At 38.8% G+C, this 24096-nt stretch overlaps 1 protein-coding gene across 1 annotated transcript in view; it reads left to right on the top strand.

Moving 5' to 3' along the window:
• GRPR (gastrin releasing peptide receptor) overlaps positions 1-24096 on the top strand; it is a 29772-nt gene that overhangs the window by 4708 nt on the left and 968 nt on the right. The window contains exon 2 of the mRNA XM_033201082.1: positions 22542-22893. Coding sequence (XP_033056973.1) covers positions 22542-22893 — 352 coding nt within the window. The remainder of the gene's footprint in view (positions 1-22541; positions 22894-24096) is intronic.

The following is a 24096-nucleotide window of genomic DNA, read 5'->3' as shown; positions in this document are numbered from 1 at the left end:
ATAGGAGTTTGAGACCAGCCTGGACAACACGGTGAAACCCTGTCTCTACTAAAAATACAAAAATTAGCCGGGTGTGGTGGCAGGTGCCTGTAATCTCAGTTACTTGGGAGGCTGAGGCAAGAGAATTGCTTGAACCCAGGAGGCAGAGGTTGCAGTGAGCAACCTGGTTGCAGAGCAAGACTCCATCTCAAAATAATAATAATAATAATGATAATAATAATAATGTATCACATAGTCATCTGCTCATCTGTTCTCTATTAAGCTCTCATCTGGGTAGATGAGAGAAAAACTACTTTTTTGTGAGTCAGTAAATAGATTCAGGGGATAAATAGATGGGTGGGTGGATGGATGGATGGATGGCTGGCTGGTTGGTTGGGTGGGTTACATGTATGAGTGGACAGATGGGTGGATAGATGGATGAACGGTTGGATAGATGGAGATATTTTTTACATACCAGTCCTTCCTATTAGATGTCCAACTTTGCGCTAGGTGCCTCATTATTATGTAAATGAAATTTGAGACCTGAATTGGACCCTCAACAGAAAAAGGGTGAGAGTGTTTTGTGTTTTCTTTTCCAGTAAGTGTAAGGTTTAAAGCTGAATTTCATGTTGACAACATATACAATGCCCAACTTATATTAAGCCTGCTTCAGTGCTGTTATTCAGTGTTATTTTTACTAGAAGGCGGCTGGCAGAATATGGATTCTAAGGACAGATGGATATGGCGGTTCCACTGTAACTGATTCTCCTTTGATTCTATGGAAAGACTGGTTATAAGTTTCTTTGTTACTTGGAATGTAGAAAGAAACAGGAAGGTGTTATCTTTCTGCAAGCTTCTTGAAGTACAGATTCTTTGAATTTTCTGCAAGGAATGTATGTGATAACATGGTTTGTAGCTTTCCCGACATCTAGAGCTGTATGGTTTAACTTGGTAGCCACTAACCACATGTGGCTATTTAAATTTGCATTTAATTTAAATGAAATGGGAAATTTCATTTCCTCATCACACCAGCCACACATCAAGTGCTCAGTAGCCACATGTGGCTAGTGGCTACTCTATTGGACAGTGGAGATACAGAACATTTGAGTCATTGCAGAGGGCTCTATTGGACAGTTTAGAAAACAGTTTGCTGTATGCTTTGGGGTCCAATTTTCTTCCCCAGGATACACGTTTACTCCTCTGTCTCACAGAGGGTATCAGGAATTCCTCAGATAGGCAAATATCAAACGCCTCCCAGCTGCACAGGTTCTTCCTGGCTGTGAAATATCTTATGTTGGAAGACACACACAAGTGAAGAGGGAAGAAATGAAGCAGCCCCATATCACCTGCAGTCACAGGGTTGGGGAATGTAGGCATCCCACTGATGAGGTTTTGAGGCTTTCCAAAGACATGAGGGGTCAGCTTTCCAGGTCTCCCCTGTGAACTTGTGTCTGATCTTTCCATTCTTTCGTGTAGGTCCTCTTCCAGCTGCCAGTCTCTCTTTTATATCCTCCTGTCCCAAGACTTGCCAGAACAAACACTGCTCTAGCCAAACTCTTCTCCCTGCCTCCCACATGTGCCACCAGACTTCTCCCCTCTCTAACTTCATTTCCCCTTCTCTGATGGCTGGACCCTATGCTTTCCATCTACCCAAATCCTATCAATCCTTCAAGGGATAGTTCAAGTCCTTTCTCTTCTATGAAGCATTCCCTGATCTTTTGCTTTCATTGATTTTTTTCCCTTCCCAAGATGTTTCTGCCTGTATTGTTCATTAAATGCCTAGTCTATCCTGTACTACTAGGTCTTTGTTAGAGATTTGTTTTATACTTCCTTAATCATATGGGGTAGTTCATAGGATCTGTGTCTTCTACAGTAGCCAGGCCCACTCTGCATTCAGTAAGAGTACAATAAGCACACCTTGGTTGATGTTTCAGCAGTGACAAAAGGATAAAGTCCAGCAGCTAGAAGTAAAAGTCATCTTGAAGTTCACACCCTTGTTTGACACAGAGCCCAAAAGAGGTGATGGGATTTAACTTTGTCACAACAAATTCAGAATGGAGTCAGATTAGAAAGAACCCTTTCATCCTCATTCCAAGTCTTAATTCCTTCAGGGGAACTGGAAACTTTTCTTCAGAAACCATCAGACACAGAGTCTGATTCGATTTCCCTTTTCTGGACAGTGGGAACTACTGATGCCAAAACCTACCCTTCTGAAGGAAAATACCCTGAGTGACTCCAGGGTAATCCCCTTCTAATGGAGTCGCCCCAGTAATTCTAAAGGCTCCTCTACCACTCTAGAGGCCCAGCTTCATTGATTTCAAGGAGATTGGCCCCTTTCTCACAAGCGAAGACTTACTTCATTTCATTTCTTATAAAGCATCCTTCTAGAAATGCTTTACAAGAAAGTCCTTCTGTTGGAACCAGTTTACATGAGCTGCCAGTTCATAACTTCTGTATAGTTTGATTTTTCTGAAACACATGCTGCCCCTCTCTGGAAGGAAACTCAACTCATGTCTCTCCATGGCAATGGAACTACTACAGCTGCCAGCAGCCTCTGGGAGTGATGAGAGGGCAGGTGCTGTTGAAGTGAGGTTTCCCAGCAAGGCTCTTTCAAGTGGATCGGGAGAGAAGGGCAGCAAAGAACTTTGACCTTGTCTCTCACATGTTATCTTTTAAAGTGTTAGGCTTTTATGTGACTAATTAAGTATCATTTCTGGCAACTTAATATGCATAGAGGCAAAAAGGAAAGCACAAGCTTCATCATGAAACATAGAGTATGGCCGGAAAGGGCTCCCTGCTGAGGTTTTTTGAACTGTGCCTGTCAATAACATCCTTTGAAAATAGGCTAAATTTACATTTTTGAACTTGTAAGTCCTCCTATGCGTGGGGTTTGCATAAATTCTCTCTCAATTAAAACATATGTTTTTCAGAATAAAAGAAAAAAATTCTCTATTTCTTCTTCTTATTTCCTAGTAATAATATAACAAGGGATTTTGAAGAAGTTCATTTCACATATTACACATCATTTCCTATAGGAGGTCTTCCTTGGCCACTCGATCTGAAGAAATCACCAGTACTATCCCATAATCCAATTTCTTTTTTCAGGTCTACTGAGGTGTAGTTTATCTACAATAAATATTTTATACTCGTATGAATTTTGACAAACATACAGTCACATCACTACCACCACCAGCACAGTCAAGATAGAGGATATTTTCGTCACCCCCCAATTCTCTCATGCCCCTTTGTAATCTATCTCCTTCTTCCACCTACAGATCCTGGCAACCACTGGTCTTTTCCAGAATGTCATGTGAATGATATCACATAGTATGTAGCTGTTTTAAGTCTGACTTCTTTTAACTCACTTTTTTGCATGTATCAGTGATCCATTCCTTTTTATTGCTGAGAAGGATTCCATTGTATAGATAGTCCACATTTTGTTTATCCATTCTCCAGTTAATGAGCATTAGGGTGTTTTTCGTTTGGGTGATTATGAATAAATCTGCCATAAACATTATTGTACAGTTTTTATATGGATATATGTCTTCATTTCTCTTGGGTAAATATCATCCATTATTATTTTCTTGAGAATTATTTTGTTCATTTGTTTGTTTACTGTCTGTCTGCTACCACTGGAATATAAGCTCAGAAAAAGTGGGAGGCCATCTCATTCTTTGGTGTATTCTCTGATACTAGAACAGTCCCTAACCTGTAGTAGGTGCTTGATAAACATTTGTTGAATTGATGAATGGATGGATGCATGAAGAGAGGAATAAAGGAATGAATGAATTCTAGTAGGTCCTACTGGGTAAACTCAGAATACTGGATTATGGTCTGTAAACACCGTTGCTCCTTTCTTTTCATGATTAACAGAGTGATCGCAGGAGAACAATGGTTCCAACCCTAGATGACGAGAGTTTATCCAGATTTTATGGGGATTCTTGGTGTGGGGGCAGTTTTAAAGAAAAACCAAACAAAATTATGACTACAAAATTAGGAAGAGAAGTGGACATTTTTAAACCTTTAGAAATCACATGTTAGATTTAGAAATCAGAATAAATCACAAGTTTAAATAAGCTGGTAAATTTCACCAACATCATAAAATCCAGAAAAAGAACATAATATCTATTAATAACCGCCTGACACACCTCTGTCATACTTGTTTTCTTAAATATTTTGGCTCCATCCTCATTTGTCTCCCTTTAAAATGACATTATTTGGTAAAATCCATTTCTATAGAGAAAATAGAAGGAGGTGGTCAGTCTTCTAGCATGGTTTATTAAAATTGGCTTTTTATTAACGAGAGATTAGAAAAACTTTCTTTCAGCTTCATATCTCATTATTGGTAGTGTCATATATATGTTTAGGATTAACATCAAACTTGGAAAAGCCATTATCAAGTTTTTTTTCTCATCTGGACTGTAAAAACGCAAAGCATTTCAAGTTTTCTTGTGTTTTGAGTAATCTTAAATACTTATTCAATTGATGACTCCTAGTAACCTATTTATCATGGATGTCTTCACATTATGAGTTTTGTGCTATCTCCATCAATGGCAGTATTTTGTGAGTATGTGCCACATCTGTGACTTTACACAAATATATTTGCTGTTTGTAATTTGGCTACATGTTTCTGCCCTATAAACACAGACACTCATAAATTCAATTGTATTCATATATTTGGATTTAAATCTACCATCTAATTGTTTGATTTCCATTGGTCCCACCTGTTTCATAATATTTTTTCCTTCCCTTCTTGCTTTCTTTTAAATTAGATATTTTAATTATTCTATTTCCCTTGTCTCTGAGTTGTTAATTAATTATACAACTCTTCTTAATTTCTTTTAGGGGCTTCCCTAGAGTTTACAACAGCATGTATCCCTGACTTATTAGAATCTACTATAAATTGGAACTTTCCTACTTCCTGGATGATGCAAAAATAGTAGGACACTTTTAACTTCATTTAAAATTCCCTCTTGCCTTTTTGTTGGTTATTGTGATTCTATAGTTTAATTCTCTCTAGATTTAAAAACCTACATTATTTTTATTGTCTGTACATACTTTACATATACTCACACGTTTACCTTTAGATTTAGATTTAGATTCCACTTATTTACCTTTCCCGTTGCTCTCCATTCTTTCTGGCATCTCTGTGGCTTCATCTGAGATCACTTTACTTCTCCCCGAAAATCTCCCTTCAGTATTTCACTTAGTGTACACATTTTGTCAGTCTTTGTTGTCTGAAAGTGTCTTTGTTTCACGTACTTTTGGAGGATATTTTCAGTGGGCATAGAAATCTAGGTTGGCAGTTCTTATCTTTCAGCACATTGAAGTTGCCATTCATTGTCCTCTTACTGTATCTGACAGTCATATGTCAGTTTTATTGTTGCTCCTTTAACAGTATTGATTTTTTCTCTTGGACTAATTTTAAGATTTTTCTCTTTATTTCTGATTTTCAGCAGTATTACTATGATGCACTTAGGCATAGTTTCCTTTATTTCTGCTGCTTGGAGTTCATAGCATTTCTTAAATCTGTGGCCCAAAGATTTTAATTAGTTTTGGAAAATTCTCAACTATTACAACTTTAAATATTGCTTCTATCTTATTATCTCTTTCCTCTTCTTCTTTGTCCTGGCTACACATAAGTAGAATAACTACAGGTTAACTTTAAGCTTTTAAAGTGTTTTCCCCTTTGGTTATCTTTGCTTTTACTAAGGCAGGCAATTTCATACTAGAGTCAGACCTCTGTTACTGAGAAGTATTTTAAGCACAATTTCATTTCACCATTTTGCCATGTCCCATAAATGTCCTACTCTCTTTTCTGTATTTGCCATCTTTTGTTTCTCACTGTACTTCAGTCTGGCCATTTTCAGTTCTCTAATCCTTTCTTCAGTTGTGTGTAGGCTGCTTCTGAAGCGTCCATTTAATTCTTCATTTCAGTTATTATATATTGCAATTTGAAAATTTTCATTTCGTTCCATCTTGTAGTCTAATTTCTCGAATTAGTCCGAATACATTTTAAAATACCTTTCTGGTAACTGTTAACATGTAGGACCTCTATAAATTTATGTATAAAGAACTGTAGATCATTTGAAGCTCTAGATGGTGCTATCTTCCAGAAGAGATGAGCTCTTGCTTCTTGAAGGTAATTAGGAAGTGGCATTACATTTGATGCAGTCAGGGATTGAACAGATTGGAGGGTGGACTTTGGTCTTTGTGAGAGTTGATCTATTTCTACTTTTCCCCGTCACTGAGGCTTACCCTTTCGGGCATCTCAACTAAAAGCCTGAGGTGTTATCCCGGGCTTCTCTCCTCGGTGGGCCCTGGATTCTACTTATTGTCCCCCTTCATCCTAAAACTCCTGGAAGCTGGGCTCAGCTCTCACTTTCTCTGCCGCTGCTTGACATTTGGTTAATGCCTTAAGGGGGAAATGATGCTGAATAACAACTTCATGTTTTTGCGCATCATTTCTCTCCAGGATTTTGGACTGTCAAATCCCTATTACCTCGGTATTTCTCTGATGTTTTCAAATAGATTTTTAAAACTTTTCCTTCCAGGAGAGTTGGTCAGCAACAAACCAGTTTGCCATTATCAAAAAGAGAACATCCATCCCCTACTACTACCTCCCTTAAAGACCTGATCTGCTGCCCTCAAAACTACACACAACCCAGTTTCTTTAAAGAGGCATTCAGAGCTACCTATTCAGGCCTGTGGGATCAACATTTACAGCCTCAAATTATCTCAGCAATTCTGAGTGAGAGAAGTGAGTTCTGGCTAACCTCAAAGTGAGTAAGTCAGGAATCTCAACTGATGCCTGCAGCAGTGGACACTGCCAAGCATGTAGGTACATCAAAGCCTCTGGGATCTTTAAACTAAGCCAGGACTTTTAGCCCCAATAAGCAGGAGCTACAGATGACATTTTGCTATTCAGTGATTGATAACAGCTAAAATTTCATGGGAAGGAAAGAGCCAGAATGTTCCTAAGGTACATTTCTTTAAACTTCCCACATCTTTATTACTTTTTCTTTCTTTCTTTGTCTTATTTCTTTTTTTTAATATTGTTTTTGTATTGTACTCAGGCCAGCTGGCCAGTGGTGATAGCTAAAGATTACATGGGAAAGAAGTAGGGGGAAAATGCAAAATTTGTCACATAAAGAATTTATTTTCCAATGTGAGGAGAATTTACTGTGACAATAATGTCACAGTATGTGACTCACTTCTTTCTTCATGCTGTCTACATATAAATAGAATAACTACAGATCAACTTTAAGATTTTCAAGGTTTTTTTTTCCCATTGGTGGTGGTTATTTTTTAATTGAGTCAGGCCGTTTCATACTAGCCACAGGCCTCTGTTATGAGAAATACTTTAAATACGATCTTAAAACAATAGAAAATTATGTAAAAAACAAAATCACAGTAGTTACCCCATGAGTACATATGGGAAATGCTTATTTCTTTTTAAATAAATGGTGATCAGAACAGATTTCTAAGAATTTCATTATTATCTTTTCTTCTCCCTTTACACTTTAAATGATTGGAAACATCATAGAAAAACAGAAAAATCAGAATTTGGCATCGTTTCTTCCCTAGATTGTGAGCAGAAGTGAAATTGAAATTTAAAATGATGATTTAAGGAATACACGTACTGTGGGATGAAGACAAGTACAGTCAATATTTAGTTTTAAGTATTCTTCACTTGTGCTTTAAAAAGACCCGAGCATCTAAAGTGCTATAGGTAAACATAAAAATCTCTGCTGACCTGGGGATCAAGAGACCCAGGTCTAATCTTGGTTCTCAGCTAACTGGCTGTGGGACCTCTCTGGGCCTCAGTCTCTGGTCTGTCTCCTCTTCTATGACCTTTAAGTTTTATATTCCATAGTTACATATAAAACAGATTTGTAATTAGACATAGACTCATTTGTCTGTACCAGGATAGCAGCACTTTATATGCTGAGATAGCAGCATCTAGTCTAAGAGCTCTTCATAAAGGCATATGTCAGTATTCTTATACGGTTCATTAAGGGCTTTTCCTAGATGTATCTTGCTTCCCCAATTAGATTTTAAACCCTCAATGGTCAGGAACTATTATATCCATAGTGCTAAGCAGAGCCTGAGATGCCAAATTAGTGCTTAACTGTGCTGTTAGACTAAGCATCCTGAGTGATGAGTGCTTAGTACTGGAAGACCAACGACAGGGGTCAGTGGCCTATTGTCTTCATTATCACAGATGAATAAGTCTAACAGACAGTGCTGTGTGAGATGGAAAATGAGCTTACTTCTGTTTAAAGAAGGAACCAACAGCTTTGGTGTGGACAGTCAGAGAACAACAGAAACGGTAAAACTTTTGGCAAACTTTTTCTGCAATATATTAGGCTTTGTGAACCATACGGTCTCCATTGCAACTGCTCAATTCTACCCTTGTAGGGTGGAATCTGCCACAATGTGTAAACAAATACACATGGTGATGATACAATAAAGCATTATTTATGTACCTTGAAATTTGAATTTTATGAAATTTTTACATCTCAAAATGTTCTTCTTTTGATTTTTTTTCTCAACCATTTAAAATGTAAAAACCATTTTTAGCTCACGGGCCATATAAAAACAGGCAGTAGACCAGACTTGGTCAGTGGGTCTTAGTTAACTGTCCCTGATATAGAGTGTGCATGCTTTCTGGGGTGGTTATTTAGCAGTGAGAATTTCCTAGATGAATGGAGTAGGACCTCGGGGAATCCACGACCCCTTTCCAGTTAGCCAGGACAACTTCCTAAGGAATATTGTGAAGAAGAGGCATACATCTGTGTGATGCTTCAGGGTTTTGAGGCACCATGATATCATGAACATTAACTTTTTAGATCATTTGGAATCCTTATCATTATCCCTGTTTTTAGATGGTGAAATGAGGGTTCCACATCACACGATTAGCAAACAGTGAAATTGAGAAGCAAGCCGAAATCTTTAAGCCAAGTGTTTTTTCCAGCATGACCTGGGTCCTGTGTGATGCTAACAGTTGTTTAAATGAAACAAATAAGGGGGTTTTAAATGGAGATTTAGCTGGGTTCCAATTTCCATGGGTGGCGGCCATGAGGGCAGGGCCTTGTAAATTGTTCACTGGGGAAGTAAAGGTGTAAACAGATGCTTCTCACCACCTCCTTTTAATGTTTCTCCATCATGCAGAGTGCTGCTTTCTCTAAGGTCTTTTCAGTATAGGCTCATGTGAGCAAGTTGCTTTAAAATTGTCAAAAAGAGGAATTGAGTTTGGGAGAATCACTTCTTTGTTTACCCCCAGTGATTTTTCTAGTCTTGAAATGATTAGAGAAATATCAAGTGTTTTGGCTCTAGAGATCTCTTGGGAAAAGGCTAATAAGTTGGTATCCAGAATGATTTTGGGTAAGAGGCCTTGAGAGGAGTGTGTGTGACTAGGAGCATGCAAGGGGAGGAATGGGTTATCTTGAGCATCTTGAACCCATTTCCTTATCTGAAAGGAAGACATTATAGGCCAGGCAAATTGGATGAATAGTTCTAGATTTTTAGTTTTAGTCATTTATTTAATTCATAAATAAAGTAGGCAGAAAATGAACAAGACCTAGACCCTACTCTTCAGAAACTGATACTCCTGTTACTCAGGGTATATCAACTTTCTTAATTTCCAAAATGGAAAGAGCAAAAGTGTCACTGAGTGTCCAGGGCTTATGCTTTTGTTTGAACTCTCGTGTACCTAGTACAGGACCATGCAAAAGTAGCTGCTTAAGATATGCTTTGTATTTGGATTTGTATATACTAGAGGTGTTACTTTTTGGGAAGTAGGGGGTGCTTTGTGTCATTTTAGCATGATGTGTTGCACTGAAGCTAATTGTAGGAACAACCTGTGAAAGCAGGGACATTGCCCTCTAGTGAGCACCAGGGTTCTTTGAAAAGTCAGGGTGCCCAGAAGCAAGGGCAGAGCACTGCCTGTTGGCTAGCAGGGTCTTGGGCATCTGTGTGAAACTGGGAGATGTTTATGCTCTAGATCATTAAGAAAAGATACAGAATTGTATACTCTCAATTCTGTACAAAAGACAAAAGGAAAAATTGGAAGGAAATATATCAAAACATGACATGCAAAACTTACAGATGATTTTTGTTTTTATAATTCTCTCCTAAGTTTTTACAATAAGCTCTTTGTAGTTTGATAATAACTTTTTTTGAATGAAAAACGTCCTTCAAAATAGCTAAAATGTCTCTTAACTGCCTTACTTGTTGATACTTTTGCTGACTCAAAGCAACTATTTCAGTTAGTTCTTAAGATACCCCTGAAGTTGCATGATAACAAGCTTAAAAACTATTTCATCTTTCTTCCCTTTCTTCTTTTCTTGCTGTTTCGTTTTTTTCTTTTAAAAATTGTATTGGGGTAAAATATACATAACAAAATTTGCCCTTTTAACCATTTTTAAGTGTACAGTTCAGTGGCAGTAAGGACATTCATAGTGCTGTGCAACTATCACCGTCATTCATCTCCAGAACTTTCTTCATCTTCCCAAACTGAAGCTCTATGCCCGTTAAGCAATAAGTCCCCTTATTTTTGTCATTTTCTTTTGTTTGCTTTCTTTTGTTTTATTTATTAATTTTGGGGGATCACATTTAGTACATCACTATTATTCATAGTGGAGATAAATTCAAAAGCATTAAATTTGAAGAAATGTCTGAGTTTGAGCCCTGGTTCTTCCAGTTGTCAGCTATGTATGTGACTTTGGGCAAATCACTTTCTAAGCTTCAGTTTCCTGATCTTTAAAATGGGGAGAGAATCATCTATGTTTAATATATCATAGGACTGTTGTAATTTTTGTAATGTTGTCATTAAATAATATGTTGACTTCTTTATGACATGTTACAATTCCTAGTCAAAAGAGTGAGCGCACCATTAGCATGACTGCTATTTATGTTCATAAGGGAGCCAAGAGGTTGTCGTAGAAATCTTGACCAGTTGACATTCTAGTGGACTCTCTTTCCTTTTCAGGAAATACAATAATAACCTTTTATTAAATCAAACTTTTCCAACCCGCAGCCTGCGGACCACCTACGGCCCAGGACGGCTTTGAATATGGCCCAACACAAATCTGTAAACTTTCTTAAAACATTATGAGATTTTTTTTTTTTAACTTATCAGCTATCATTAGTGTATTTTATATGTAGCCCAAGACAATTCTTCTTCCAGTGTGGCTCAGGGAAGCTAAAAGATTGGGCACCCCGATTTAAATAATGCTGTTTTTCAAAGTGCATTTGAAAAATTTAGCTCATTTAACTCCTCATCATAGTAAGTAAGATCGGTATCTTTAGTTCTGTTTCACACATGAAAATGGAGGCATCAAAATCTTGTGGTTTAAAGTATGGACTCAGAAGCTAGACGGTCTCTGTTTAAACCCCAGCTCTTTCACTTGCTAGCTGTGTGACCGTGGACAAGTTACTTAACCTCTCAGTGCCTTCGTTTCTTTATGTGTTAAAAAACAAAAAAAAAAAAAAAAAAAGAAGACAATAGTAATACCTATCTTCTAGTATTATTATGTAGGGGAGGAGGAAAAGCTTCCTCTAATTCTTTTTTTTTTGAGACGGAGTATCGCTCTGTCGCCCAGGCTGGAGTGCATTGGTGCGGTCTCCACTCCACTGTAAGCTCCGCCTCCCGGGTTCACGCCATTCTCCTGCCTCAGCCTCCCATGTAGCTGGGACTACAGGCGCCCGCCGCCCGGCTAATTTTTGTATTTTTAGTAGAGACGGGGTTTCACCGTGTTAGCCAGGGTGGTCTCGATCTCCTGACCTTGTGATCCGCCCGTCTTGGCCTCCCAAAGTGCTGAGATTACAGGCGTGAGCCACCGCGCCCGGCCAGCTTCCTCTAATTCTTGGAAAGTGTTGAGAACTTTGTGCTAGGCACACAGTGAGTACTATATAAGTTTTTGTTAAATAACAAAAAATAAAAAGAAACGGAGACAACATGCTTTCACAAAAATAGTTAAACATAGAAGTGGGACTAGAGTGCACGGTTCCCAGTCTTCATCCAGTCCCTCTCTCCCCGTCTTGGACTCCTGCACCATACGGAGATGCCTCCCCAACACTGCCAGGATCAACCTCCCGGGCCAGTGGTCCCAGTAAGCTACAAAGCTGGGTCACTATTTCACCATTTATAAAACCTTTCCCAAACATTTATTTAAATCTAGTGCTGTTAAATTTTTATAATTAGACACAGTGACTCATATGCCATGATGGTATTTTTGAGCTGTAATGATTCTTATTTTGGAAAAACATGATAGTGCATTTTATTATGATAATTTAGAAATTCTATTTTTATCCTTAATGATTTGAAATATATTTAAAAACTGAAAACTATCTCTGATATTTCATTTTCTATATATGTGTTTGAGAAACTGACCGGATCAGGAGAAAAAATGTACATAGTGGTGGTATCCATATCCCCTGGCACAACTCAGAAGTCACTTACAGGCCTAGGCTTCCTGTGTTTCTCTGACCAAGGGTGATCTCTGGCCAAGGAAAGGTTTGAGGTAGGCTGAAGTGCCCCAGAATTACCACCAACAGACAATTCTCAACCAGAGAGGAGAGCTGGTGGGTAAAGACCCCACCCACCTCATCCTTTGGTGGCACAGTAGTTACTCTCTCAGGGGATTCCCAGCAAGAACGTGCCCCAGTTGCCCATCGTGGTACCCTTTACTGGCTTTTTCTACCTCCCCGTGCTTCCTGGATCTTCTTCCAAATAATTACTTGCACCGAAATCCTTGTCTCGGGGTCTGTTTGGGGGTGAATGACAATTTACAAAGGCAATTTATGACCCTGAATCTACTATCCCTTCCACCTAGAGCACGGTTGATTTTTCTTTTTATGATTTTTTTTCCCGTTCTCTGTGTATCTTCTTTGCTACACAGTAGAGTAATTGCAGGCTCTGTCTAACTACAATTTGCAAATGGGATTTCGAAATGTTTTTCAAACATTTTGGCTCATAAAATTTTAACAAGTTATAAATGTATGTTTGTCCCTAACATTTTTGAGGAATGAACAATGTGTGCCAGGATGTTTGAACACCTAACTGAAATTAAATGGATTACTACTTTCCTTTGTCATTTTAAACATATCCACTGGCAACTGTAGTATTTCATCCTTCATATACCCTTCTGATGGGCTCCCTTACAGGGTTAGCATTGAGCTTTGAAATTGGATCACTCTGCTGAAACTCATTTTTGGCCCAAGGGTCAATAGTTGCCCAACTCCTTATGAGAAAGTGCCATAGGATGTCCAACAACTAATTGCATCTCTCTTTCCATTTTATCCCTAAGCTTCTACATCCCTCATATCCCAGGATCAGTACCTTCCCACTGTCAGTAGCTCTTTCTCTAGCCTTGTTCCAGCCTCTGGTTTCTAGTCCTTCACTGGTGCCATTTTTCACCTTGGCTCTAAGATCAAGGTCTCACTCAGATGAACCCTGCTGGCTTTGAGGCCTCTGAATATTTTAAAGAGCCCAGACACTACTCCAGGCCTCAGGCCATAGGGAACTGCAAGGCGTGTATATGGGGGTAAAGACAACCCTTGAGGCCTTAGCCAAATTTTCTGGCAAGTGTCTTCTGGGACAATGAACCCCAAAGTGAACTTCACATGCTCCTGGAAAGGTGTGGCCTGATCTGACAGGTAAGGGAAAGTACCAAAGCCTCTATTTATATTGATTTGTATTTTAATATAAGGATGAATTAAACATGAGTAATATGTAGTATCCAAATTGAGGCTCACCCACATCGCAGGATTCCTTACCATGTGTGGCTCAGGCAGCAGGAGTGAGCGGCCCACTATCTAGAAGGCTCACATAGGACACCATTACTCTTCTTTGCACTTTTAGCTTAAGAGAAGGCATTGCCGACTGATGTGTGTTGTGCATAATCTAGTTTTAATTAAACTAACCTCCTCAGATGGGCAAGTGGCTTAAAAATATTCCTGCTGAAACAAAACAGAACAAAACAAAACCCCACAGATTGTAGATGATATTAAAATTGCAAGCCTAAGAGAATAATATGAATATAATAGAGAAGACACTTTCCTCATTCCTGGTATAGGCTGTAATCAGATATGACACATTCAGTCACATCATAGTTATAATAAGCTTTTCTGATGGCAACAGGTTCACTGTCAATAAACTAGGATAAAATATTTAACAAAAAATATTTAAAGTAGTCTTTAAAATTTTATTTTACTGTTAGCTCATCTTTTAAAAATTCTACATTTTAGCATATGTTTTCTCCCTGACTTGTTTATGAAGTCTTGTATAATACCCACCCACATTCAGCAATTACCATTTTCTAGATTTTTTCTCTTTCTTTCTGTGTGTATGTTGTTGTGTTTTGTTTTGCTGAGCTTTGGAAAGTAGGGTGCACACATCCTCACCTTTCACCCCTAAATATTTCAGTGTATATTTCCTGAGAACAAGGGTAGTCTTCTACACAACCCAATGCCACCATCACATTGAATGAAATTAACAATAATTCCTGGTAACGTAGAACGAAATTGTACCTAATATATTAGTACAGCAGTACATATATATAATTTATACATTAACATACATACAATGTAGTTGTATGTTCAATTTGTTATTACTTTCTTAAAGCTCTGTTCTTAAAGGATTTTTAAAGAATGGGAGTTGGTATACTTCCCTAAGTGCCCCCACTTCCCCTCCAACCTCCCACCACCCTTACTCCAGCTTCTTCTTGGGCATCAGAGTAGACTGACAAGGTCCAGATGAATGTTTTCTGCAGGGAACTGGCCCAATTTGCATTGCTAGATGGAATATAACTTTTGTTCTTTTCTTCTCTTCTCCATCTCTTCTGTCTTCTCCCCTTTCCTCTCCTCTCCTCCTCTCTCTTGCCTCCTTCTCTCCTATCCTCCAATTTCCTTTCTTTTTCTCTTGTTCCTTTTTTTCCTCTTCCCCTCCTTCCATCCCCTGATTTCCCCAGTGATTCTGCTCTTTTCCTTTTAGTCCATCAGGCATTCCTGCCCATGTCTGACAGCAGAAAAGTTGAGGAATTATTTATTTAATTGCCCTTTTGCTGGAGCTCTTCACCCCTCCACGCCCTGTTAATCACACATTCAGGCCTGTGAGCTCCAAAGCTGACTAAGCTTGTTCCCTCCACGCAGGGACAGAAGTTCTCTCCTGCCCCTATTACTGCTCTTTTTTACCCATCCTGGTGGGACAAACTAGAGTTTCACCCCTCTCCAACACTTCACCCCTCCCTGTTGAGCCAAAAGCAAATCCCAAGACATTTCTTTTCCCCAGCTTAGCTTCTTCAGTCTCTCTGAATCATAGAGGTTTTCCAAGAAGTTGGTGCTCACGCACAAATTAAAGCAATGAAGAAAAGGAGCCAAAAGATGGAGGAATGCCGGAGTAAACAATCAACGTGAAGATCCCCAAACATTAATACTCCCCAAATGCAACAAGCCACCCAAAGTTCTAAAACCTCCCTGGTCTCCTTCCTTTGTTGTTCCTATTGGAGGAATACCTTCTGACTCTTCCTTAGCTTCTCTAACAGGATGGGACTTTACTCCCCTTCTCCCCAGTCTTCCCTCATCGATGTTGTCCATATTACTTGAAATGACCACAAAGACTCCTTACTCCTTTCTTTATAGGTTCATCAAAAGCTTGAGGCTAAGAATTGCAAGTCCCTTGTGGAGGGTAGAATAGCGAAGTGGGATATGAGTTCTGTTTGTTCATTCAGTGTAGCACCTCAGTTCTTAAAGTAATGGGGAATGTAATACCTAATTTCTGGAGGGTTCTTTCTAGCTATTTTGTTAACATATCCCCATGAGCTCCCTGTCAGTAAATAATTATCTCCTGTTCAAGGATGAGAATACTGAAGTGCAAAGTCTACGATTCATCCAAGACCATACAACTAGTTGGTAGAATCACCGTTAGGAACTACATCTCTTGATCCTAGGTCTGCACTGGCACCCAGAGGAAACTAGAGTATATTAAGAAGAGGTGAAAAGGAGCATTGGAGATATTTATCCTGGAGAAAATAGAAAAGCATAACTGCAATCTGTTACATACTTAAAGATAACAGTTGGATGGGCACCAAAGACCAGTAAGTTCTCCATTTGTGGAGTAATAGCTGAGAGAGATAAGATTCCATTGCTCTGGGTTATAATCATCATACACGCCAGCTGATAATTGCCTCAGTTGTTCAGAAAAATTCTTGCTGCTATTCTCAGGAGAAAATAAAGTTGATGTTTAATAGTTTTGTCAAATCTCATCAGGTAGAATTCTAATTTTAAGGCAGGCAATGTGTCAGTTACCCTAGAGACCATTTGGTTCATTTAATTATCTTCTTTACCTCAGTATTCTCCACATAGTATACATTAGGATTGAAGTGGAGGCTTAAAAATATTGTAATGCAACAATAACTACAGACTTCTGTAGGTAATTATGGACAATAAGGGCTGAAATGCTGGATCCTTAAAAATAAACGAACTGCCCATATTTGAATAAAAGACATACCTTTCTGTGGGCAAAGGTTTCCAACCCTGAGTGTGGGAGCCAGCTACTTCTACTTGCCAAGAATCTCTTTGACACATTAATCTTGCCACAGAGAATGTTTGTGACCTTTCCAATGTTTGCATAAGAAAAATGAAGCACAGATGTTTTCAGAAGTGGGAAACAATTGTTTGAGCCCCATATTGTCAGAGGAGCAAATTTGTCAGTCTATTGAAGAATTATTTTTACTGACTTAATGTGTAAAAGGGAAACTTCTCTCACTCATTTGTGAGAAGTTGGAAATAAGAGACACATCGGCAAGTCACATACTATTCATCAATTAATTAGCAAGTATTTGCCGAGTCCCTACTTTGAAATAAGTGATTTGTAGAGCAAGGAACCTGGAACATTTTTAGGGAGACAGGAAAGAGAGAAGAGGAGAAGATGTAAGCTTCTGACCTCAGGAAACTTAAGAAAAAGTCAGGTAGAAAAGACATACCCATAGAATATAAATTAGTGTAATCACCATGAACGGTTTGGAGGTTCCTCAAAAAGCTAAAAATAGAGCTAACATATGATCAAGCAATCCTGCTGGGTATATATCCAAAAGAAAGGAAATCAGTATATCTAAGAGATATCTGCACTCCCGTGTTTGTTGCAGCACTGTTCACAATAGCCAAGATTAGGAAGCACACTAAATGTCCATCAGCAGATGATTGGATAAAGAAAATGTGGTACATATACACAGTGGAGTACTATTCAGCCATAAAAAGAATGACATCCTGTCATTTGCAACAACATGGATGGAACTGAAGATCATTATGTTAAGTGAAATAAATCAGACACAGAAAGACAAACATTGCATGCTCTCACTTATTTGGGAGATCTAAAAATCAAAACAATTGAATTATGGACATAGAGAGTAGAAGGATGGCTACCAGAGGCTGGGAAGGGTAGTGGGATGGGGGGAGGCAGTGGTGGTTAATGGGTACAAAAAGTAGTTAGAAAGAATGAATAAAACCTACTATTTGTCAGCACAACAGGATGACTATAGTCAATAATAACTTAATTGTACATTTTAAAATAACTAAAAGAGTATAATTGGATTGCTTTTAACACTAAGGATAAATGCTTGAGAGGATGGATACCCCATTCTACAGGATGTGATTATTATGCATGGCATGCTTGTACCAAAACATCTCATGTACCCCATAAGTATATATTCCTACCACGTACCTACAAAAATTAAAAATGAAAAAAGAAGGAAAAGACATCCCCATAGAAAACTAGCAAACAATTCAAGATAGTGCATAATAAGCAGAAAATGAGAGGAGTTGATAATCTTGTCATACAAGTCAGACAGGTTGGGAGAAAGGATGGGAACTATTAAGGTCTAGATTGGTCAGCACAAGCTTCATCAAGATGATACCTAAACTGAAATTTGGAAGGATTGGATTTAAATGAATCAAGAATCTGGAATTGGGCATGACAGAAGGAGGGAAACAGGAAAGTAATGGAAAATTTAGGAATGAGGCATAGACTAGTCTATCTCTTGAGTACAATGGAAAGTGGACAGCTTGTTCTTTCAGAGGGTAGCAAATGGGGAATGATCTATGCAAAATGATCTCGGAACTAAGTCTGGTGATAACTTTAAAGGGTTATCACATCTAATTGTTTTAGATAAGGCTCTTTTGTTGGCAAAGAACAGAAGCCACTCAAACTAACTCAAGTAAAAAGGGGATGGTAGGATTGTAAAATTATAATAGGAGATCTCTTGTACATTCAAAACTAGTACATAAGCCAGAAACCATACCCTCTATACGACTTAGGGCCACATTATCTCAGCTTCTCCTCTTATGTCTGCTTCATTCTTTTTCTCTCAGTCCCTTTACTCAGCTTATTCATCTTCTACATGTTTAAATATGGCTGCCCTGATCTTTTCCTTGACATCAAAATCTTGTATTTCCAGCATCTATTACTGACTAACTATATTCTATTTTTCTGTTTAAATGCTTAAGAGAAAGAGAAACTCTTTAGTAGCTAGCCAGGCAGTTCATTGACTGGTTTAGATTGGGTATCCACTCCAATCCAACCAGCCATCTCTCCTAAACAGGAACTACCCAGTGGTGTCTCCCTGCATTGGGAGCTCTGGGCAGAGCAATCTAGGCCAGAAGAGGATATAGACTGATATGCTTCATGCTATACAGAACCATTAGACTTGCAGGAAACATTTTGTATGTTCTATATACATTTGAGAAACATCTGGTCTATTTCCCTCCCTCTAGGAAGAATTTACCCAAAGCTCTCTTCTGAAAGAACTATGGGTTCTAAAAAACATTGGTTCTAAATTGAATGTTGACTCTACCACCTATTAAACTGAGCTTCAATTTCCCATCTGCAGAATGGAGATAATAATGTCTACCTATTGGAGTTGTCTGGAATATAAATGAGATAATATAGATTCTATTCTCTGCTTGGAAAAAGGCAAGAGCTTAGTAAATGGGATTTCTTTCATTTATTTGCTATATTCGGAACATACCGTAACAGAAAATTGTTTGCAATGCATTTTAACTTATTTTTAATTGCACAAGTGATATATGAATATGTCAATACTTTAAAGCAAATACTAGATGTTATATTATTTCACTGGTAAATATTTTAGCATGTGTCTTTTATAAACAAGGTCTTTTAAGAAACATATAGCCACAATACCGTTATCACACTCAATACATTCAAAATAATTCCTTGATATCACCAAAAATACATTTATATTTGATTTTCTTCAATATTGATTTTACAAATATCTTTTTATCATTGTTTTGTTTGATTCAAAACCCAAAAGGAGTCTACACGTTGCATTTGGTTGATATGTCTTATACATTTCAGTCAGTCTATAACCATTCTCCCTCATTTTCTATGCCATATATTTGTTGGTAAAAAAGGGGTAATTATTCCTGGATTTTCCAATTCAGAATTTGGCTGATTGTATCCTTATAGCATCATTTAGCAGGTTCTTCTATCACCATATTTCCTGAAGACTGGCACATAAATCTAGAGGCTTAATTAGATTTAGATTCAAATTAATTTTCTGGTAAAACTATAAATGTTTTATATTTTAAAGGTTGTGAATTTAAAAGAGCATAGTTCCCATGGTACTTTGCATCTAGGAAGACAAGATTCCTAAAAGAGAAGGAAGTAAGCCATTTACTCTGGTTTCTGACTGAGTGAATCACCTTTACTCAGAGAGTTAGTGGTAATTATGACTACTATCTGCCAGAAAATGCAGACAGAAGTCTTAGTTATCATTTTATTTCTAACAAATTTATTAGCGATATCTTTAGCCATCTGCATCTTTGGCTGAAGATGTTCACATACCTTTAATTAAAGATACCAATTTCTTGCCTACATTCTAAGCTAGGAAAATGTTTAAAATGGCTAATGAATAAAGAAGATATTAGAAGAAAATAGAACTTTCTTTTAAATTCTTATTTGTGTTTGTATTTGTTTAAAAATAAAGCAAACACAGGTACATTGAAGCAGTACTGTAGTACTGTTCTGGAATTTTGGGGTTTGGGGTGTCTAATAAATTATAGCCCTCTCTTCCTTACCTAATTTGAGAACAGAAAGCCAGATAAAGAAATCAGAGAGACTATGATAAAAACTAGTTGCATCTATGTCTGATAAAGCAGTTTGGGGACTGTAACTCAGGTCTATAGCAATAATGAACTTGCAGACACTCTCTTATCTTCTATATTACACTTGCCATTCCTCTAGACAGGGCCAGTAAAACAACCATAGTCCTCCCTGAGCCCAATGCACAAGCCAGGTTCTTTTTCCCAAACTCGCCACTGAATAATTCATTCCCCCTTCCCTGGTAGGAGGAGGAAAGTGAGTGAGGAGTCAGGGTGCAACCAAGAGTGGTAAACCAATGGAGGTCTAATCAACATGAAAACAAGTGGAAATAAGTATTCCCTTTCCCTGAAGTCCATGATATAAAAGAGTATCGTAGGTAGAACCCAGTTTAAACGCAGCATTTTCAGCAATAAACACCCTCACATGTAGTTGGTCTCAACTCATATCAACTTCCACATTATAGTAGCTCATGTTCAATTGAACAAACTTGTGTGGAGCTTGCAAATCACAGTGCTGGCAGATTCCAAGATGGAAAAAGACATACTCTTTGCCCACCAAAGGCTCATGCTCTAGTGGGTTCTCAGATAGGTGTACACAAGATAACTGTGCCCTTGTCTTGTCGCCCACTGTGCTAGAGACCGTATGGGGAGTGGGCAGACATGGAGATGTGCTGCTCAGACCTCCCTTGAAGAAGAGACTTGCCCAGCTGCGGGGGTTGCGGTTAGCTGAAACCTCCAACTACCTGTTCTTTCAGGGTCCACTTCAGCTTTCAAGCTGTGGTCATGTTCTCTTGAGTGATTCCTGCCCAGTGACTGAGCCAGGTAGTAACTGAGATCACATTCTTCTTGGGGTGACCCCATGCAATGACTAAGTAAGGTGATTATACATGGGCCTCGCAATTTCCACCCAAAGCAGGACTTCCCCATTGGGTAATCTTTGCTCCTAAGCTTCCTATTGGGCTGGCGTAGAATGACCGGCTATCCCAGTTTGCTTGGACTGAGAGATTTCCCAGGATATAGGATTTGCCATGCTAAAACTGGAAAATTTCCAGGCAAACCAAGATGTTTAGTCATCCTCGCTGGTATAGACCTGACAAGCTCCCTCTTCCTATCCTACTTCCTCCCCTTTTTCCTTTCACAGGTACTGCTCCTCAATAAAACTTTCATTTCTTACTTCATCTCAGTGTCTGCTTCCCAGAATACTCCACCCAAGACATGGGCACAAATAGCTCACAAACCAGGAAGAACCTAAATACTTCAAGAGAAGATAAAGTTGAGATTAGGAAGGCAAGGGAAAAATCAATGTGAAAATTACAGGGATTCTCCTGGGTATTATTTTTTCAGGGGACCATTTATTATGCATACTTTGAAAAAGAAAGAGGCATATTTAAAATACTCAATGACTTAAGGTTCCCTGAAGTGGATCTGAGTACTCAAAATGAAGGTTTTGCCAAAAAAAAAAAAAAAAAAAAAAAGCCAGCCTCCTTGTCTCTGTGTCCTTTAAGCAACATGCCTTGTTATTAATTTCTATGATTTAATAAGAAAAACAAAGGGAACGTCAGCTTTTCTAAGAGGTATTCTTAAAATCAAGAGAGAGTGTGAATTGTACAAAATGGTGACTATAGTTAATAACAATGTATTGCACACTCGAAAATTGCTAAGAGTAGATTTTAACTGTTCTCATTTTTATTTATTTTTTATTTTTTTTATTTTTTGAGGCGGAGTCTCGCTCTGTCGCCCGCACTTGAGTGCAATGGCCGGATCTCAGCTCGCTGCAAGCTCCGCCTCCCGGGTTTACGCCATTCTCCTGCCTCAGCCTCCCAAGTAGCTGGGACTACAGGCGCCAGCCACCTCGCCCGGCTAGCTTTTTTTGTATTTTTTAGTAGAGACAGGGTTTCACCGTGTTAGCCAGGATGGTCTCGAACTCCTGACCTCGTGATCCGCCCGTCTCGGCCTCCCAAAGTGCTGGGATTACAGGCTTGAGCCACCGCGCCCGGCCTTTACTGTTCTCATTTTTAAAAGATAAGTATGTGAGGTAATGTATATGTTAATCAGCTCAATCTAGTCATTCCACAATGTATACATATTTTAAAACATCATGTTGTGTATATATACAGTCAATATACACAATTTATATTTATGTTAATTTTTAAAAATTGAATTAACATGAAAAGAGAGTATCAGCGGAATGGTACTTCTGGAGAGAGGAGAAGGCATCCTTCAGGGCTAGTTTAGAGTGAAGCAAGTGGTTATTTGGAGTACAAAATTTAAGGAGGCACTCACTCTCAGGGTCATAGAGCTCAGAGTCGGCACCCTCAGGACCTGAAAGTGAGCACCTACTTAAATATTGTACCCCGGGTGTCTCGCTTGCCTCAACTTAGTCCTGGCTCTGGTATTCAGAATATTATGCAACTGATAGGGATCCTTCTTTCCTGCCCTAGATACAAAGCCATTGTCCGGCCAATGGATATCCAGGCCTCTCATGCCCTGATGAAGATCTGCCTCAAAGCCGCCTTTATCTGGATCATCTCCATGCTGCTGGCCATTCCAGAGGCTGTGTTTTCTGACCTCCATCCCTTCCATGAGGAAAGCACCAACCAGACCTTCATTAGCTGTGCCCCATACCCACACTCTAATGAGCTTCACCCCAAAATCCACTCCATGGCTTCCTTTCTGGTCTTCTACGTCATCCCACTGTCAATCATCTCTGTTTACTACTACTTCATTGCTAAAAATCTGATCCAGAGTGCTTACAATCTTCCCGTGGAAGGGAATATACATGTCAAGAAGCAGGTAGGTGCTTACGATTGATTCATTTCCTCCTTGGGGATATAATCCCTTGCATTTCTTTTGGACCCCACTGACAAGCCATGACACTTGAATCTGCAATTAGATGAGGTGGGTGATGTGCGGCCAGATGCTAAATGGAAACGCCTGGCCATGGAAACCCAAGGTGTTCTTTATAATCTTATTCTCCTGTTAAAGACCTAAGCTAGGGAGGTGTTGTGAACCTGAAAGATTTCCAGTGTGGGTTTCTTTTTGAGAAATAATCTGAAAAAGAGTTGTATTTTAAAAATAAATAAATAAAGCTTTGAGGCTCATGGGATGTGACTTCTTTAAACTCCAGTCACATTGTTTGCCTAGAAAGAGGATTACCACATGGAGACAAAGCAGAGGAGGCTGGAAAGTGAGGCCAGTTGAAGAAAAAGAAGTAGTTTGATTAGGATGGGCTCACACTGATTTGGGCGCAAGTCCAAGCTTCATGATGTACTCAGCCTCTCTGAGACTTAGTTTTCTTACCTATCAAATAGGCTTATAATCCCTACATTGTAAAACTATTGGAAGATTACAAGAGAGAGTATATGTAAGGCCTGTAGTGCCCAGCATGCAAGATGCCCTCCATATGATTAGACTCTCTCTCTTATTCCCTATAACACCCCATAATTTCATCGTTGAGGTACAAACAAATGGTAGAAAGCAAGGGCTCTGGCTCCCTCCTCTTGGTCAGTGCTTGCCTTCTAGCTCAGGTGTGGATCATGTAGCATCCATGATGGAAAAGTAGAAACACTCCCCACTCCATTTCAGTGAATAGCTGACTCACTTAAAGACCTTACCCTTTAAAGTTCATTATTTATGTATTTATCTCAATTGTGGGGGAAGAGTGGCAATTTCCAATGAAACTACCTTCCTACTTGAAAAACCTCTCATTAGCCAACATCCATTGTACCCCAAACTCTTTATGGAGAAACATGTTTCCCCTTGAGGTAGTGGATGGAGTTGGGAGAAAAAGGAGATGCCCATCCCTCTTTGCCACAGTCCCTTTCTATAGATTATAGTCCAGAGATAACTCAAGATTTTAAAATCATAATAATAGAGAGTTATCTTGGTTTAGCCAATGAAGAAGAACAAAGCTGGCTGCTCTTTTTGAGCATCAGAGGGAATAAAAAATTATTAACCGTGGAGAAAAGAAAGACATGAAGTCATATGGCTGATAAA

The sequence above is a fragment of the Trachypithecus francoisi genome, unplaced genomic scaffold (assembly GCF_009764315.1).
Source record: "Trachypithecus francoisi isolate TF-2019V2 unplaced genomic scaffold, Tfra_2.0 Lachesis_group6, whole genome shotgun sequence".
NCBI classification, from domain to species: domain Eukaryota; kingdom Metazoa; phylum Chordata; class Mammalia; order Primates; family Cercopithecidae; genus Trachypithecus; species Trachypithecus francoisi.
This window is presented reverse-complemented; position numbering and strand designations above follow the sequence as displayed.